This window comes from Lynx rufus, unplaced genomic scaffold (assembly GCF_022079265.1).
Source record: "Lynx rufus isolate CCGP_SWC_20201006 ecotype Redwood Valley unplaced genomic scaffold, mLynRuf1.p SCAF_5, whole genome shotgun sequence".
Taxonomy (NCBI): Eukaryota; Metazoa; Chordata; class Mammalia; order Carnivora; family Felidae; genus Lynx; species Lynx rufus.
The window spans coordinates 5,291,429-5,311,751 of NW_025814867.1; the positions used below are offsets into that span (position 1 = coordinate 5,291,429).

The window sequence follows — 20,323 nt, forward strand, 5'->3', positions numbered from 1 at the left end:
AGACTTGAGACTTGACCTGGAAATCCTTGGAGTGCTTTAGGACTCAACCTGAGGAATGATTACTTTCAACTCTATACTTCCTCCCTAGACAATCTCACCAATACTCACAATTTCAATTACGTTCTACATGCTCATAAGTCTCAATTTTTATCTACAGCCCAGACCTCTCCTTGGAACTCTTGATCCATATCCACAAACTGCCTCTTCATCATCTCCACTTAGATGCCTCCCGGACACCTTAAATATAATACACACAAATCCGTGATCCTCCCTCTCCAAGCCTCCTCCCCACTTGAATGTTCCCTACCACCACCCAGATGATGCACAATCCAAACCTTTCCCTCTCTGCTACCCAAACACAGCCACTCACCAAGCATCGACTACTTACTTCTCCGTCCCAACCACCTCTCAACATGCCCAGCGTCATACCTCTGGGCCAGGCCCCCACTGCCTCTGAAAGTCTCACGACTCATCTCCCCACATCCACTAATGTCCTTTTTGATATAATCTCCAACCTGCACTAAAGTCATCCTTTCAAGGCACAGATCTGATCACGTCATGCCCCTACACAAAACCTTTCAATGGTTTTCCACTGTTCTTAGGACACAGACCCAAATCCTAAATACAGTCTAAAAGAACCTGCCTCAGGGTTCTCAGCCTTGGCCCTACTGACGTTTGGGCCAGATAATTCTTTGTTGTGAAGGGTATCCTGTGCACAGCAAGATGTTTAGGGGCAACTCTGGTCTCTAGCCACAAGCTCTGGTAGCACGCCCCTCCTCCTGTTATCTCCAAAATACCTCCACACGTTGCCAAATGTCCTCCGGGAGACGAAATCACCCTTGGTTGAGAACCACTGGCTTACATGATCTGGCTCCTGCCTACCTCTCCGACTCCGCTCCTCCTTGCCGTGCATGTTGGCGTTAGTGATCTCACGGAAGGCATAATACTTTCAGGGTGTAGGAGCCCCCATGCAAATTTCAGTCCTACCCTTTCTAGCTACGCGACCTTGAGCAAGTTACTCACTTCTCCACACCTTGCATTCACCATGGATACAATGAGAACAGCAGACCACCTCACGGCGTCGTCATGAGGACTAAATCCCTTTAAAGAACTTAGGACAGTGACTGGTACATAATACAAGCTCAGGAATCAGTAAATATTAGCTGTTGTTATTATTCTTCCAATTCTCCATACTCTCTTAGTCTCAAAAGCTTGTCACACATTCTTCCCTCTGACTGGAAAGCTCTTACCTACATCTGGCAACTCTCTTTCCCCTCAGTAATTCCGCTCATTCTTCAGAACTCAGTTGAAAGGGCACTTCCTCAGGGAAGCCTTCCCAAAGCCCCCAAACATGTCAAGCCCCACTGCCACACACTATTTAATAAAAGCATTTACTTTTTATTCAAAGCACTTAACACAGTTGCAAACAGATTACCGTATTTCCTTGATTCTAAGAATGCCGCTGATCAGCACTGACAATCACAACTTGCAAGACAAAAAAAGAAATTACCGTGTAAAATGTAGATACTAATTTTGAAGAAAAAAAAGGAACTGAAAGTTGAGCTAGTCCGTTATGTAGTTTCCCCTGTAGAATCTAAGCACCACGAGGGCAATGACCTTGTTAGACGTGTCTACCCCACATCCCTCATACCTGACACATGTGCTTGCAGAGAACAGATGTGCATACTGAATGGATGACATTCAACATCTGTGCAGTTTTTTTCAACTCTATTCTTAAATGAAAGATGGTATTAACACCCATAAATATTGTGATTATGGTAATTCACAATATCTGCATCTTCAAAAGCTGCTATCCTTGTCAAAAGTTTTTCATCCTTAATTTATCCTAAAAATGAGTATGTTACTCAAGTAAAATAGTGAGGTAACCACAGGACCATTAGCTCTACCAACCTATTATAGTTAGCATTCCACAAAACAATAACACCAGATGAGGAAGGGTGCCTGGGAGGCTCAGCTGGTTCAGCATCTGACTTCGGCTCAGGTCATGATCTCATGGTGTGTGAGCCCTGCCTGCATCAGGCTCTGTGTGCTGACAGCATGGAGCCTGCCTGGGATTCTCTCTCTCTGCCCCTCCCCCACTCATATTCCACCCCCCCCATAAATAAATAAATAAATAAATAAATAAATAAATAAACAAACGAACAAACAAACTTTAAAAATAGAAAACAGGGGCACCTGGGTGGCTCTGTTGGTTAAGCATTGGACTTCCACTCAGGTCATGATCTCATAGTCCGTGAGTTCGAGCCCCACATCGGTCTCTGTGCTGACAGCTCAGAGCCTAGAACCTGATTCAGATTCTGTGTCTCCCTCTCTCTCTCTCTCAAAAAAAAAAAAAGCAAGCAAAAGCATTAAAAAAATTTTTTTAATACAAAACAATAACACTGGACAGTATCTTTTAAACTATAAGCACAATTCTTCCCTTTATATCCTTCCATTCAGGCTGCTAATCCATAATCAAAACCCACAAGCTTCTGATTCTCACACTAGATGCCTGGATGACTATTACTTCTGTAGGCAGCAAAATACAATCCAACCACTGACCATCAACAGATAAATGGATAAACAAAATGTAATATATCAAACAGTGGAAAATTATTCAGCCATAACAAAGCAGTGAAGTAATTTAAAGGAGGGGGAAGGAATGAAGTTCTGACACATGTTACAACATGGATGAATCTTGAAATCCTTACGCTAAGTGAAAAAAAGGCAAATACAAAAGGATAAATACTATATAATTCTACTTATATGAAATATCCAGAATTAAGCAAACTCCTAGAGACCTAAAATAGATTAAAGGTTACCAGGGGCTGGAAGAAGGGGAATGAGGAGTTCTTTCTTAATGGCTACAGAATTAACATCTGGGGTGATGAAAAGGTTTTGGAAACAGACAGTGGTGATGGCTACACAACATTGTAAATGCAATGAATGCCACTGAATTGTAGTCTTAAAATGGTTAAAATGGCAAATTTTGTTATATATATTATAATCACAACTTTTAAAAAATAATGTTGTAAAATACCAAAAACCATTTCAAAACCATACCAAAAACATTTCAAATGGGTGAATTATATCTTAATAAAGCTATTTTTAAAAAATGAAATCTGAAAGCTCTAGCAGCCACAAATGTTGAAAAGAAATAAAACCTTCCTTCGTTATCACAAGTAGGTATATGCTCCAAACACGTCCACATGTACATCTGCTCAACAAGTCTCTGAACACTCCATTTGCTAGACCCCAACTCCAGCTCCTATAAAATCAATTTCTATGCTCGTCACTGATCTTTTAGATTTAAGAGAACTGTCCATTAAGAGCATGAATCTTTTTGGGTCCTGGATCTCAAGGGAAATCACAGAATTTTAGAGCTGGAAGGACTCTCAGATCATAAGATCCGAAATTAAGCAATGTTCTGATAACTTCCATTTGGAGAGATGTGCATGAAACATGTTTTCTTCGTATTTTCAGCTCCAAAACAAGGAGATTAGTAATATTCCAGGCTTCTTGATACCTTAAAAAGACTGTTTGCGGGGCGCCTGGGTGGCACAGTCGGTTAAGCGTCCGACTTCAGCCAGGTCACGATCTCGCGGTCCGGGAGTTCGAGCCCCGCGTCAGGCTCTGGGCTGATGGCTCAGAGCCTGGAGCCTGTTTCCGATTCTGTGTCTCCCTCTCTCTCTGCCCCTCCCCCGTTCATGCTCTGTCTCTCTCTGTCCCAAAAATAAATAAACGTTGGAAAAAAAAAAATTAAAAAAAAAAAAAAAAAGACTGTTTGCTATCCCTTCAAAGGCTTAACTTCTTCTGGGAACACTCACCATAACATTCACCAAACTTACTGCAAGTAAGGCAGCATAAGTAGCTTTTGCCCAACCCTCATCTTTTTCCTTTGGAGAGCCAGCGGCCTCAGGCTTCCCAATTTGATACACTCTGTGCTGTTAGGTAATTTTCACTTAAAGTCCATGCTTCAACTGCATTTCCCCCAAACCTCTGGAACAATCAAAGCCAAACAAGCAAGAAAGGAAAGAATCCGCATTGGTCTTCTGACGCCCTAGAGGACTTGCTGGTGACCCCTTCTGACTCAGCTCCTCTGAGCTCTTCTGAGAGCTGTGACAGACCAACCCCCCCCCCCGCCCCGCCCCCAGCGGCAGAGCAGCAGTCACATGCCTACTACATGGTGGGACTTCTAAATCCATCCACATTCCTGCCTTCCCAGAGCAATCTTCAAACTTCTAAATGTCCTTCTTAGAATGTACACAGGTCTTACAAAACAAAGACTTCGACCCCTGTAGATGGGTGGTGATAATGGTTACACAACAATGTGAATGTACTTAAAGCCACAGAATCCTACATTTTAAAAATGGTTAAGATGGTAGGTTTTGTGTGTGTTTTACCACAATGTACTCAGTTCCATATTTAGCAGGCAAACTATCCAGTCTGCAGAATATATTTATGCCTTTTGTTTCTTTTCCTCCTCATTCTCCCCAGTTCCCTGACTTGGGATCAACTGAGGAGCAAAGAAACCTGAGCAAATAGTAAGCAGGAGGAAAAAGAGATTATTTTTCTGTATTTATGGCATTCCCTGTCTACTGCAAAAAGCAATTTGAAGTGAGAAAAGAAAAATTAAACACTTAAAATTTAACTATAAAAAAAAGGATTAAGCTATTGTCCTCTTTAAAAAAGAGGACATTTTGCTCTTTCATTTTTGTTTCTTCCTAACTTCAGGCATGTTGTGTGTGTGTGTGTGTGTGTGTGTGTGAAAGGAGAAAATAAGGATTAAGGACTATCTGCGAGTGTCAACCAAGCAATATATGAATGGACAATTAAGAATTGGCTATGAAAACTGTAAAGGAAAGAAAAATAACCACAAGGAATATATGAAAGAATTGTTAAAACTGCCGAACTTCTAAAGTTTTCAAACCACTACATCACACATTGGGCACCCATGCAAATAAAAGTCGTCAATTTAGTAAAAACTGTCCCTTTCACGTTGAAGGCTAAGATCAGCTTTTTGACCAGATTATTGGAGATGGTATATTCATATTGAGAGCTCTGAAAACAGAAACATAACTAGAAATACTGGCCTTTTAAACCCTTTTATAGTAATAACTTTTATTATTATACTATAACTTATCATTTAATAATCGGATTAAATTTGTTATTGCATAGCAAAATAATAATATACAGGGAGGAAAACAACCTGGAAGTATAAAAAACTGACCATCCAAGTGTATTTTGGTTCATGGTCCCCAAACCTGACTGGCCATCAAAATCCTCTGGGAGGAAGTGTGTGTGTAGGTGTTTGTGCATACCCATAGGTGCACACACACTTAAACACAGGTTTCTGAGCTCAACCCCCACAGATTCAGATTCGCAAGCACAGGTAAGGCCTGGGAATCTGAACGCTGAAAAATCTCCCTGAGTCTGGCAATCAAAAATGTTTTAGAACACCTATCTTACTACATTTTTTTTTTACAAAAAAAAGACTCTTTTACCTGTATTCTCACTTTCAATTATGACATTAATAAGCAACAAAATAGCCACTGCAAGCCTAACACTATGCTAAAGGTTTACATGCTTTATTTCCTTTAATCGCCACAACAGCCTTATAATACAGGAAGACAATACTGTTCCCATTTTACAGATGAGGGAACTGAAATCCACAGTAGCTACTTAACAAAATTACTCAACCAGCAACTAGCAGGGCCAGAATTAAAAGCCACACTTACAACTCTCCAAAGCCTGCCTATTCTGGAAGAGTACGGTACAGTAGAATGAACAATGGCTTTACAGAGCTGAATTTGAGCCCCAGGTCTCATACCTTTTAGACATTCATCTCAGCTTCGTCCGTTTCCTTGTCTGTAAATAAGGCTAATAACAATACCTATCCTACCTAACACACAAAGTTATTATGAGAATCAAGATGTGCAAGTACTTTCAAAATCATGAAAAGTTACAGAAAACAAACTGGGGGAGTTGGAGAATATTGAGTAACAGTATAGCATAGCAAGTGTTTGAATGCTCAGACCTTGGAACCAGACTTCATGTGTTTGAACCCAAGCTCTGCTATTTCCTGCCTATGTGACCTGAGGAAAAATATTTAACTCTTCTGTGAGATGGTTTCTTTATCTGTTAAGATGGAGATAATAATAAAACCAATCTCAGAATTTTGTGAAGATTAAATGAATTAATGCAGTTTGAATGCTTACAATAGTATTTGTCACATAGTAAGTACGCAAGTGTTAAATGTTTAAAGGCACCCACTTTGCAAATGAAGTGTCACATCCAAAAAAAAAGAGTTGAAACATTTAGTAAAATACAGACAAGCCTAGAAGGTGCTCACATTTGCTTTCCTTATAGAAATCTGGATAAATCTCTCCAATTTGGGAGGTAAACATTTTGAGTAGTTTCAGTTTTCAACTAAAACTATGTGGCTCCCAAAATGCCTCATTTTTGCAAATACTTAACATCGCTATAACTCCTTTTCATTCCATTTTCAAGTATCTTTTACCCTTTTATCTGAAAATAGCTCACTTGATTTTTTTGAGAGAGAAAGAGAGGGGGCGCAAGTGAATGAGGGGCAGAAAAGAGGAGAGAGGGAGAGAGACAGAGAGAGAGACAGAGAGAGAGAGAAGCAGGGCTCACCCAGTTTGGGGCTCAGGCTCACCTGATGTGGGGCTTGAACTCACGAACTGTGAGATCATGACCTGAACTGAAGTCAGATGCTTAACGACTGAGCTACCCAGGCGCCCCTCACTTGAGTGTTTTTAAATATCACAATTTTGTCAACCGTTTTTAGATCACTTTTGTCTTTGCCTCAAACATCGTTCTACAGAATTTGACTTCTCATTCAAAAGCTAACTGAGTAGCTGACCAGAGGAAAAAGTTAACAAAGAGCTGGATCAAAAAGAGACCGTATAATATGTCAAAAGGAAACAGCACTAGCCCTAAATGAGCTATTTACTAAGAATAACAAAGAGGAAGTGGTGAGGGCCTAATCCTCACGAAAAGAATATAATTTAATAATGCTGTACCCAATTCTCGTGCCAGATTAGTTTACCGTCAGGTCTGCAGCTGCAGACAGAGTCAGAGTCTGAAACAAAGTTGGCACCTCACTAAGAAATCACAGCTGGGAGTTATCTTAAATTTCCAATATGCAACAGGAAATGCTGCCAGTGATTCAAAGGTGACAGCCCTTTCCATTTGTTTCTTTCTCCTAAATTGTCAACAAACCAAAACAAAAATGCTGCAGAAGCTCTGGTACTAGCTAAAAGTTAAACATAAAAATTCCAACGCAGTATTTCAAAACCCGGCTAAAGCAACTGAATCTGAGCAGACACCAAATAAGGATTGCTTCCGTCAACATTTATACAGTGCCTCCTGGAATATGTTAACGGTACAGCCCATGAGCGTTTCTATGATACAGCTGTCAGATTTGCCACATTCTAATTATCGTTAAGTTTCAATACTGAAGGTTAATTACAAATTTCAAAACATTCCAACAGGTACCTCAAAGTAATCCGCAACAAATAAAAGGAAAAACTAATTTCAGGTAAGAGGAACAGCCAAATAAAGAGATGGTAACTGTATTTCTCTCCAACACATCATTTCGAGGCCACATACAACATCTCACAGTAAGCATTCTGAAATTAGCTCAGTTAACGAGAAAGTCTACCGAGATCTACCCCCCACCCCCCGGCTTTTACAGAGACTCAGTGTTGGGAGGGGGTTTTCCAGACACACCTCTCTGGCAATGTTACTCAAAGCTTCATCTTCTGCAGAAAATCGGTCTTTTACAGGCGTCCTTTTCCTTCCAGAACCAGGCGTCCCCATGTTGTCTTCTTAACAGTTCCTTAACTGTGAAACGTGATTTCACTGTTTTCAGCCCTGAAATAAACAGACACAGAATAACTTAGGATGTTTCTCTTTGTATCACTTTAAAGCTCCTTTATACATTTACTTTTAGAAATGTGAAGTTATATTTCTGTATTTAATTTACATGTAAATTAGTCACCAAATACTTTTTCCCACTATCAAATTATGCCAATAAATTTTAGAATACTTAAATTTATACTTTTTTACCATACTATTCACGGCAACCTACTAGAGTGTGTGGTAATATTAGCCTCAGAAAACTGCGGTCAGTAGTAATTCTTATCAGTATACAGTACACCCATTCCAGAGCAAAAAAAAAAATTTTCAGAAAAGTCATTCAGTCTAAAGCTCTGAAAGAACATATCAAGAAATTTTAGTATAGAACTTTAAACTTACAAAGGTAAGTTGGCTGTTTAATGTAATTTAAGAAACAATTCCAATTAAACTATTACCACGTAAAAGAACAAATGAAGGCTTATTATTCTGCAATTAACAATAACTAACACTGTCCACACAACAAATATCTGAGTGCCTGTCACTGCCAGGTACTGTGGAAAGTGCCAAAGATACAGTGACAAATTAAAATGACTCAGGCCAATGATTAAGAATGTATCTGTGGATCTATTATTATTGTGGTTATTATGAAAGAGACCTATTTTTACAAAAGAGAGAAGAAAAATTCATCTGCCAGGATTAAATAATAAGGATAATAAAGATCATCTAACCTTCCAAACACATGGTATTTGAAATTAAAGATTCTCATGAGAAAAAGCATCCCCATTTGCATGACCTCCCTCTCTCCTATACACATTCCTGAGAAGTACGGCTCATTTAGTAAAATACTCATTAACTTAAAAAAATTTTTTTCCTAGCTTTAACAAAATAAACTGACAAAATTTCATTACACCGTGAGTCACAAAGGAATTCTCATGTAAGTCTGTCCCAGTAGAATAAACTATATAAAACTCCAAGTGACTTTAATGTGTTGGAATTTACTTGGTTCAGGCAAACTAAAATAGAACTTCATCAATTCACTCTTCTAAAAAAAGTCTTCTCCAATGAAAATTCAGGCCATTCCCCTCTTATCTGACACCATTTCTTATTCCCACATAGCTAGCATGCTATGTTTGTCAATCAAAATGAAGACGGATGATAATTCATTACCCTGCCACAGAAAATCTATCTGGGCACGATAAGCAATGGAAACAAAGAGAAAGAATGTAGGCCTGAAACCAGCAGCTGATAAGTCCCAGCCACAAATCGAGACAATTTCTGAAAAGCTCGGTGCTGGTTTTTCAGAAGTCTCCCATCATCCCCATGCTCAGCATCATTTTAAAGACCATACACCTTAATAGTAACAATGCACAAATACTAGTCACCTACTGAGAAAAAAAAGCAGCAGGTAACGCTTTTCAAAGACAGGAGTGACAATTTAACCGATGCACAGTGATATCACCCAGTATCTGTCCTTCAGCTAGCTTTCCAAGGGCACATTCAAAGACAATTCACAGAAACAGGAGACAACAGCAGGCATTTTCTAATTCCAGGAACATAAAAATAATTACAGAAGAAATTAAGATTTTATCAAAAGTTTAACAGCGGTTTCATTAGAAGGAAAAGAATTATGGCTGCACTTTTTCTTCTTCTTTTTGATTCTCTAGCATTCCAACAACATCAGGGAGAGATGCACTTAAAAAAAGTAATAAGAACACTCAGGTCCAAGGCTCAAAGAAGAAAGTGGCCCCAAAGTGGATCACACCCAAGTTAGGCCCCATACACCACACAGCTGACACACACTATCTGAAGCCACTGCTGGAGACACTCTTTTGAATGTATTTCTTTTTCCTCTTTTTCCATAACCCATTTCCTTCTTTCTCAACAAACACTGCCCTAGACCTCAGACCTGTCAGGATATTCCTAGCACACAGATTTACATAAAGAATTATCTTTTCTTGGGGCGCCTGGGTGGCGCAGTCGGTTAAGCGTCCGACTTCAGCCAGGTCACGATCTCGCGGTCCGTGAGTTCGAGCCCCGCGTCAGGCTCTGGGCTGATGGCTGGGAGCCTGGAGCCTGTTTCCGATTCTGTGTCTCCCTCTCTCTCTGCCCCTCCCCCGTTCATGCTCTGTCTCTCTCTGTCCCAAAAATAAATAAACGTTGAAAAAAAAATTAAAAAAAAAAGAATTATCTTTTCTTAAAAATGCTCCAAACGAAACTGTCCCAACAGGCTCCGGGCTAGCCAGCCCGGCGAGAAAGATGACAAGAAAAAAGAAACACAGGATAAGCGGGAAATGGGAACAACTTCTGGTCTTCCTTGTCCTTCTTGTCTTATCTGTAGGGAGTATCTAGTTTCAATGACTCATTGGTCAGGTCCTATCACCATTTTCAGGTGCACATGAGGCAGATCAACCATTACCTATGTCAAAAAGCAATCTAACGTTTTTGAAAGAATTACACGATTTGTACTCTGTAGGCAGACATCCTCACTAATACTAGAAAGGGTAAAGCTTTTCAGCTCCTATGCAATCTATCTTCAAAATGACAAAAATAAGGATACAGACTCAAAAGGTGATCTCAAATAGACTATTTCCAGTTTCTGATCCTGAAGGACTTTCAGTAAATTTCTATCGCAAGGTTTCCTCAAGTCCACATTCTTCAGGAGCCATATTCATCTCTTCCAGCTTTTCCTTAATGGTATCAACCAAACCAAGAGCTAAACCTTTACATCCACCGCCAAAACCAAAACTGCCCACATTTCTGTCAAGTCCGTTACCCAAAGTGAAGCTGATTTTCTCCAGCTGCTTTTGTCATTAAGGATCTGCTACCTAAGGGAAAGTAGGGAAGTACCTTCAAGGATGTTGTGAAACCTAAACCTTCCAAAACAGATCAACAAGGCTTTCTCTTCTCCGATGAGCTTCACATGCAATCGATTTCTGAAAAATAGGCATTATGCCACATTAAGTGACACTTAAATCATGATACTGTTCACTTTTGTGCGAACAGAACGGGGATGTAGTGTCAGTACGTCACATTCTAAATATAGCCCACTTAGAGAGTTCTGTCTGGATCCCAATAGTTGCAGTTCCTTTATATCTGAGTACTTCATCCTGGGGAACTCAAAATATTGGCATAGGTCTTTGTGTCAGGGTCCTCACTACAGTTAACGCCAGTCTGCGCAGTAAAACATTTGCTAGTTATTCAGCAAATCCCAGCAGCTGGAACGGCACTTGAACTAAAGACGAATGTGAGCACAGCTGTTGCTACTGGACTAAATTTAAAGGGAGAGGATCTGAGTTCAACGGCTACCCTGCCCTTTCCCGTGCCTGAGCCTTGGTTTCTTCACTCACGGCACAGACAGATCAACCATCCACCTATCCAACACGGTGAATGGGAGGCTCAAGTGAGTTCAGACAAATGCGAACACTCAAGAAACTCATAAAGCACTCCATAAATGTTTCAAGCGTCTTAAATTAACTATCTCTTTACACATTTAGCTTATGAAGTAGACAAAGGGGCAATCCTTGCCTTTCTTTACATGTTCATACGCTTAACTAAACAAAAACACCCTCAAGTTATTTCCTCCAGCATGCATTATGTGGTATCATTAACAATGTTAAGAATATTTGCTGAAGCATGGAACAATCTAGAAAAAATAGAAACACCTTAAATTATAATCATTATACTATGTAGCACTTTTATGTAATAAAAAAATTTTTAAAGAAAAAAATTTTAAGGTGTTTTGTGGTATTCAAAGTCTTATTTTTGAAAATCCAAATGAATACACAAGTTTTAGAAGTATGGCCTTATGATGGGAGTTAGTGCCCTTATGAGAACACAAACGACTTAGAACATAGAGGTCATTTAATGACGGTTCACTTAAGATCTTTCAATGTAAATTTTACCTCAAAAGAAAAATTCCTCTCAACAAACACTAAACTCTAGTTAATAAGACACATGGTAAATATTTAGGGTTGAAGCGAGTGATATCTGCTGCTTATTTTGAAATGCATCCACCCTCCCAAAAAAAGATGTAACAATAAATAGAGGAATGGATAAAGGATAGTAGGAGATAAAGTATAATCAAATATCAGTAGTGGAATCCAGGTAGTAAGTACATGAGTGTTCACAGTAGAACTCTCTTCAACTTTTCTGTATGTTTCAAAATGTGTACAATAAAGTGTTAGAAAAAATAACTGGTTGAGAAAGGTAGATAACCAAGGGAACAAAAGACATGGGAACTGGGAATTTCAACCAAAATCTTGATTTTTACTGTAATCACGGTACAGAAGAATACCAATAGTTATGTATACATTAGAAAGATTATAGGCAAAGGAGAGAATGGCTCCATTGCTGGCTAGAAGACAAAGAAATGAAGAGGGAAAGGCAGGGGAGGAGCAAAGCAGCAGCAGAGGGAGGTAGGGAAGGAGGTAGGGAGGCATGAGGGAAGGTAGGCAGGTAGGCAAGAGGAAAGAATTAACAGTTAAAGACGTCAATCCTGCAAATATCTAGATGAGATTCACAAAATGAATAAATCATTAACAGAATCTACGGAAAGAATAAAAGGTACATCTAGAAATTGAGGCTAAGTATAAAATGAAAATATGGGGGGCGCCTGGGTGGCTCAGTCAGTTGAGCGTCTGACTTCAGTTCAGGTCATGATCTCAAGGTTTCTGAGTTTGAACCCCACGTCTGGCTCTGTGCCGACAGCTTGACTCTGGAGACTTCTTCAGATTCTGTGGCCCTCTCTCTTTGCCCCTCCCCCACTCACTCTCTGTCTCAAGAATAAACAAACGTTAAAAAAGAAAGATGGAAAGAAGGAAAGAAAATACGCATATATGAGGCAAAATTGGAAGACCTGGCAGAACATGAAAGGTAGATGTTAAACACAAACTAAATCTCAGGAGAATATTAAAACCTAGAATGGTTAAATTAAGCTTACATTTTACAAAATACAATGCTTATTATGTTTCTTATATTTTATATTTCCATGAGAACCTGTATAATCACATCTCCAACTTCCACATTCAGTAGTCCTAAGAATTAACAAAAATTTAAAGTCTCCTATTTTGAATACATACTGCTCACATACACCCAAAACAACTGCAAATCTTTCCATTTCCTACTTTCATAAAGATGACAGTGGTTGCACTTCCTTCCTTGCTAACCATGTTTAAATAAATTAGCTCTAATGGGCTGTATGTTTGACATGATTTACAATACTATTTTCATCAACTGTGCAGAACCCATATTAGGAAGATGTGCTCTTAACCAACAACTGTATTCTCAGTATGCCCTGAGAAGTAAACCATTTTCTAGTATCAAATTCTCTCCTTTTCCTATGCCTTTTAAAAAGTATGTCAGTGTGTCAACTACACTCAAAAAAAAAAAAAGCACCCCAGAAATGTTATGTATAGACATACACTCAGAGGATGAAAGAAGGGAGAGAAAATTACATATTGCTGAGGACAGGTCAGATTTAAAAGCATGCCATAAAGCAGAACAGAAAAAAAAAAAAAAAAGTATTAGGGAGAACAGCAGAACCTTAGGCAGCAAAAAACAAAGATAAAACCGATAAAACCAAACACTAGGAAGATATAGGGAAGCATGCAGTAAAGATGTGATTTTTTTTCTAATGTTTATTTATTTATTTTGACAGAGAATGTGAGCAAGCAGGGGAGGGGCAGAGAGAGAGGGAGAGAATCCCAAGCAGGCTCTGCACCGTCAGCACAGAGCTCGATTCGAGGCTTTATCTCACAAAACCTGACACTCAACCAACTGAGCCAGCCAGGCGCCCCCCACGTATCCTTTCCTAATGGTGTTCTCTGAAGCACAAAAGCTTTTATTTTGAGGAAGTCAACTTACCTATTTTTTCTTTTGTTGTTTCATTCAATTTGATGTCATTCCTAAAAAAGCACTGCCTACCCAAATATCTCAATGACGTATTCCTATGTTTTCTTCTCAGAGTTGTACAATTTCAGCTCTTACTTTTATGTCTATGATCCATTTAGAGTTAATTTTTATATATGGTCTGAGGCATGCTACCAACACTATTCTTTTGCCTGTGGATGTCAACTTGTTCTAGTACCATCTGTTGAAAAGACTATTCTTTCTGCAACTGAATGGTCTTGGCAGCCTTGTCAAAAACCAACTGACCCCAAAAGTAAGGGTTTATGCGTGGACCCTCCATTCTATTCCACTGATCTATCTATATCCATATCAACATAAACATCCTTCTGTCAGTATCATGCTGTCTTCATTACTGTAGCTTTGCTACAGTTTCATTTTTTATCTTTTAATGTTTGTTTATTTTTGAGAGAGAAAGCAAACACAAGCAGGGGAGGAGGAGAGAGAAAGAGGGGCAATGGATCCAAAACGGGCTCTGAGCTGTAAGCCCAGAGCCTGATGCGGGGCTTGAACTCATGAATCATGAGATCATGACCTGAGCTGAAGTCAGATGCTCAACCGACTGAGCCACCCAGGCATCCCTACAGCAAGTTTTAAAACTGGGACGAGTGAGTCAACTTTGTTCTTCTTAAGATTCTGGTGCCTTATATTTCCAAATAAATTTTAGGATTAACATGTCACTTTAAAAAAAAAGAAAAGCAGCTGGGATTTTGATAGGGATTACATTAAATCTATAGTTCACTTTGGGAAATATTACCATCTTAACAATATTAAGATTCCAATCAATTAACATGGGATTTATTCAGACCTTTAATTCTATTCTATGTTTTGTGACTTTCAATGAGTAATTCGCATACTTCTTTTATTAAATTTATTCCTATATCACAGGGGTCACTTTAAAGCTCAAATAGACATAAAAGTTTCTATAAAATGTAAAATGCTATGGAAATATGTGATATCGCCGACACTAAAAAACAAAATATCTAAAATCACGATAGGCAAAAGAGAAGGTAGTGAAGTATAGAATTCAGAAGTATATCCCATGGCTAAGGTTAATCTTAATTGAGCCACAGGAAGGTGAGGGAATTGCATATTTTCAAACACAAATATAACCCAACACTACATCTATATACTTAGTAGGAAGGCATTTTTCACTATTTCTAATTTACTAGACATGTGGCAACAATAAAAGGAACTGGAAATCCTTTTCCTGAACTATACAAGTGTGTGTTTTCTTTGTGGAGCAGATAGAATTATTACTGAAATACTTCTTCCGTCAAAAGAAATGAAAATCAAAACCAACATGATAGAAGTGTGCTAAGTAACCTGCGTTACTGATAATACAATAGATGGGGCCAGAATTAAGCCCCAAAGGAGATAAGAACTTAAATTAGCCTCAGACCTTTCTAATTCTAATTCTAATTCATCACTAAGATGAATTCTATTGACAATACTTATACTAACTATATTCTAATTCTAATTCATCACTAAGATGAATTCTATTGACAATACTTATACTAACTATATTCTAATAAAAAAAGTAAAACTTAAAACATAGTGCAAGAGGAAAAATTACTTATCAAAAATTGATAAATATGATCATTTTAATTTCTTTTTAGTAAAACCACACACAAAACTGAAAATGACCCAAATTGACAGCAATAGCTTTAAGTCAAGGCCAATCAACATGATGTAATAAATTGTGGTAGTAGAAAACTCACGGAAAGGAAGCAGAGATAAGGACATATTCTGATATTATGCCCATAAGGTACAAAAAGATAACAAAACCATATATACAGTATGACTGCAAATATGTAAAACCTCATACACACGAATAATGAAGAACATAGGCAATATGTATAAAACAGAATTTTCCTTTTTTCATAAGCTTTATATATTGTGAAAAAACACTTTATCAAAAAAATGATTTAAATTAAAAGCTACAATTATGGGCTAATTCATAGTATGAAAATATAAACTTAAAGGACTAACCAACTTTGAAATTATATTAATAAACTGATAAAGAGGAAAGATTTATTTAATCTGTCAGAGCAACTGCAAAGTAACACTATAAAAATTTATGTTGGTCATCTGTGGTAAAACTATAATTTTCTAACAGATTTCCCAGTAACCATCACTTTTATAGGCATAATGAAATTCTAAGTAAGTGGGAAACACATTGCTAATTTTAAATAGAATGAGCACCACTGGATTAACTTTGAAAATTAAAAATCTGACTTGCATCAAGTCAAAATTAGAACAAAGAAGCAAGCATTAATTCCTCTAAAGTCCTGGGGAAAAGCACTAATTTTTAAGCCTACAACTTTTATTATCAAAGCAAAATCCTTTGAAATTTTCAGCTTTTCCTGAAGACCTTTATTCTATGAACGCTTCTACCCATGTAGCTCACTGAGTGGAAAATACAATAGTAGCGACTTGAGATGCTCTTGGAGTAGAAAGGGAGAGGCCAACATCTCTCTTGAGCCATGTTGGTCAGGTTTGTATAGCTTAAACCTGTCTTACAAAGGGCAAAGTAATGCCCTGAAATGGTAGGCAACACACCAATCAGGCCCATAAAAGGGAGAAGTCAACAAGATATCATGCAACGTAAGTTCAATGTTCACAAGGGAAGGATCAGAGAAGAGAGCCGAGCTGACAGCACAGCTGCGAGTAGCCAATCCACGTGCCATTCCAATTAAAGCCACATGCCACGAGCTCCACCTTACATTCACGACTTCTGCTCCAAAAAGACCTCACGTCAACACTTGGGTGGCTCCTTTGCATACAAATTAAGAGAAACTGACCCTTCCTCCTCCCACAGAAACTTCCCCAGAAGTTACGGACATGAGACGCCAGATTCAAAGGGTCTACAGAATGCTCAACACAAGTCCTGAGTCAATACCGAGGTGTTTCGTAGTGAATTACCACAGTGAATTTCAAAAACCGAAGACAAGGATGATTTGACAAGCTTCCGTGGGTGGGAAATTAAGGTTACACAGAAAGGATTAACAATCAGAATGGCTTTAAACCCTAAAAAGTAATTCTGGAAACAAGAAGACAATAGACTGATGCCTTCAAACTTCTGAAGGAAGACTGGCATAGGCTACTTGCCAGTCAAACCATTCTATTCTCATGCGTGACAATTAAAGGCCTTTCCAGACATGCAAGGTCTCAAAAACTTACCTCTTTGATACCCTTTGTCAATAAGCTACTAGAAGATACGCTTCATAAAAAAAAAGAGAAACTCAAAGGAGCAGTCTATTCCACAGTCACGCAGGGACTCACGCACCTTCCACTGCTTCCCCACTCACAACGGACACAGATGTGAGTGAGACATACACTTGAACTGTATTAAAGAAGGTTAGGCTATCCTAACAGACAGAACAACGTGGTAGAGCTAATCCACTTTTCAAAATTAAACCACACATTGATTAGAAATACATGTATGGAGGGGAGAATGGGACTGCAGAGTTGGGCGGGGAATGGTCCCAAGAAGAGTGATTAATTAACATGTAAAATGGTATTGTGATTGCCTGGAGCGGAAGGCGTGCATTACAGAATACATACAGGAACTCCTAGGATAATTATAACGCCATTTCTCGACCTAGGCAGCGAGACACAGATGCTCATTGTATTGTTCTTCCTCAAACTGTATTTTTGTTTTATATTTTTCTGTATTTCAAAAACTATCTTATTCAAAAGAAATTAGAGAGATAGGATGAGGCATTTGAAAAATCTCCCAGAGGGGTGTTTGGGTGGCTCAGTCAGCTAAGCACCCCACTCTTGATTTTGGTTCAGTCATGAATCTCATAGTTCATGAGATGGAGCCCCACGTTGGGCTCTGAGCTGACAGCAATGAGCCTGCTTGGGATTTTCTCTCCCTCTCTCTTTCTCTCTTTCTTTCTCTCTCTCCCTCTTTCTTTCTCTCTCTATCCCTCCCCAGCTCAGGCAAGTACCCGTGCTCTCTGTCTCTCTCTCTCAAAATAAATAAATAAACAAACAAACAAACATTAAAAAAAAATCTATTGGAGCACTTGGGAAAAGTAAGGTGAACAGAAAACTAAGCCAAAAAAAAAAAAAAAAAAGGGAAACCCCTGGAAACCCTCCTGGAAAAAACTGAAAGTTAAACAAGAAAGAAAACAATCATGGTAGAAAACCTGGCTGAACAGTAAACAATATTTATTTAGTTATGGTGAAAACACCAACTATTGATTTAAAATTGCAAAACTGGGATGTTGCAGAGAGGAGAAGTGGGAGGAAAATAATAAAATACAAAAGAACAATAAAACCACCAGCGATACCTCAATTGCACGCACGTTTTTCAAAGTATGTGTTACTTTGTAAGATGCTTCTTTTAACTGCATATGTATGTTTTTTAAACAAAAATGGCTTATAAAGTATGGGCTATTCTGTAATCAGCTATGGCAGACAGACTCTAAGGTGGCTCCCCACCATTATCCCCCCTCCTTCTGTTCCCATCTTTGTGTAAACACCTCCCAAAGAATGTGGCCAGGACTTGTGACTTGCTTCTAACCAACAGAATAGGACAGAGGTTACGAGATGTCATTCCCATGATTATGTTACCTTATATAAGGCTAGCCAGCCAGCAGACTTGCTCTAGACTCTCCTTGACGATTTGACGACGTGGTGCCATCAGGAAATACCACAGGGCCAAGAAATTCACGTGGCCTCTAGGAGCTGAGAGCAGCCTTCAGGAGCTCGAAGACAGCCTGCAGATAACCTTTAGTTACCTTAAAGTGACTGCTAGCGAGCAAGAAGCTTCAGTCCAAAAACCACAAAGAAATTAATTCTGCCAAACCTTCCTCGGCGAGCCTGGAAGTGGACTTTATCATGTAAGTCTCCAGGAGAGAATTCAGCCCAGCCAACACTTTAATGGCAATCTCATAAGACCCTATGCAGAGGACTCTGCTCGGCCATGCTCAGATCCCTGCCTCATAGAGACTGTAGGATAATAAATGTGTGTTGCTTTAAGCTGCTAAATTTGTTACACTTGTTACACAACACAGAAAACAAGTGCAACAGCTTTTAAAACTCTGGATGAATAAACCCAGCAAAGGGTACAGGGATAAAAAAATCAACACAAAAAAGCCAGTTGCATTTCTATACACTAGCTATGAACAATCCAAAAAGGAAATTAAGAAAACAATTACATTTACGATAGTATCAAAAAGAATAAAATACTTAAGGAAAAAACTTAACCAAGGAGCAAAAGACCTGTACACTAAAAATTACAAAACGTTGCTGAAAGAAAAAAAGAGACATAAATAAATGGAGAGCCACCCTGTGTTCAAAGACTGGAAGACTTACCACTGTTAAAATGTTAACACTACCCAAAGTGATCTACAGATTCGATGTACTCTCTACCAAATCCCAATGACATTTTCTGCAGAAATAGAAAAACCCATCCTAAAACTAAAATTCACATGGAATCTTAAGGGACCCTGAAGAGCCGAAACAATCTTGAAAAAGAAGAACAAAGTAGAGGTATCACACTTCCTGATTTCAAAACTTAACTAGAAAGCTACAGTAACCAAAACGGTGTGTTACTGGCATATACCACAAACAAAAAATAACTCACAGTAGATCAAAGAAATCAGGGTAAGCTAACACTATAAAACTCTTAGGAAAAAACATACGTGAAAACTTAGCGACACTGGATTTGGCAATGATTTCTTGGATATGATGCCAAAAGCCAAGGCAACAACAACAACAAAAAAAGTAGATAAACTGGACTTTATCAAAATAAAACCTCTGTGCATCAACAGACACTATCAAGAGAAAAAAGTGACCCACAGAATGGGAGAAAATATTTGCAAATCGTACATCTATTAAGGGATTAATGTCCAGAATACCTACAGAACTCCTAAAATTCAACAACAACAATAACAACAAAAACAACCCAAATCAAATCCAGGCAAAGGACCTGAATAGGTATTTCTCCAAAGAAGATCTATAAATGGCCAAGCAGCACAAGAAAAGATGCTACACATCACTAGTTATTTGGGAAACGCAAACCAAAACCACACTGAGATACCATCTCACACCCATTAGAATGGCCATTATTTAAAAAAAATAACAAGTGTGTCAAAGATGCAGGAAACCAGAACCCCTGTACACTGCTCTTTGGACTATGAAATGATCGTCTGCTACGGAAATTTGTGGCCATTCCTCAAAAAATTAAACATAGCAGTGCTATGCGATCCAGCAATTCCACTTATGGGTATGCACCCAAAAGAAATGAAAGCAGGAACTCAAATAGATATTTACATACTTGCTTTCATAGACAGCAGCACGATGCACCACAGCCAAAAGGTAAAAGCAAATCAAGTACCCATCAACAGATAAAGGGATAAACAGGATATGGAATATTACTCAGCCTTAAAAAGGAGTTAAATTCTCATGCATGCTAATGAACTTTGAGAACACTGCACCAAGTGGAATAAGCCAGACACAAAACAGAGATACATCATTCTGCTTACATGAAGTACTTAGAGTATCAAATTCATAGTGACAGAAA

General features: G+C 38.6%; 1 protein-coding gene across 7 annotated transcripts in view; it reads right to left on the reverse strand.

The window, feature by feature from the left end:
* LRRFIP2 (LRR binding FLII interacting protein 2) overlaps nucleotides 1-20,323 on the reverse strand; it is a 106,030-nt gene that overhangs the window by 77,650 nt on the left and 8,057 nt on the right. For 6 of the 7 annotated variants that reach the window (XM_047099953.1, XM_047099946.1, XM_047099949.1 and 3 more), the window contains exon 2: nucleotides 7,753-7,896. In XM_047099953.1, the coding sequence (XP_046955909.1) occupies nucleotides 7,753-7,842 (90 nt within the window). In that variant the 5' untranslated portion in view covers nucleotides 7,843-7,896. Of the gene's footprint in view, nucleotides 1-7,752; nucleotides 7,897-18,369; nucleotides 18,473-20,323 lie in introns of those variants that run through there. The other variant, XM_047099948.1, reaches the window with a different exon arrangement.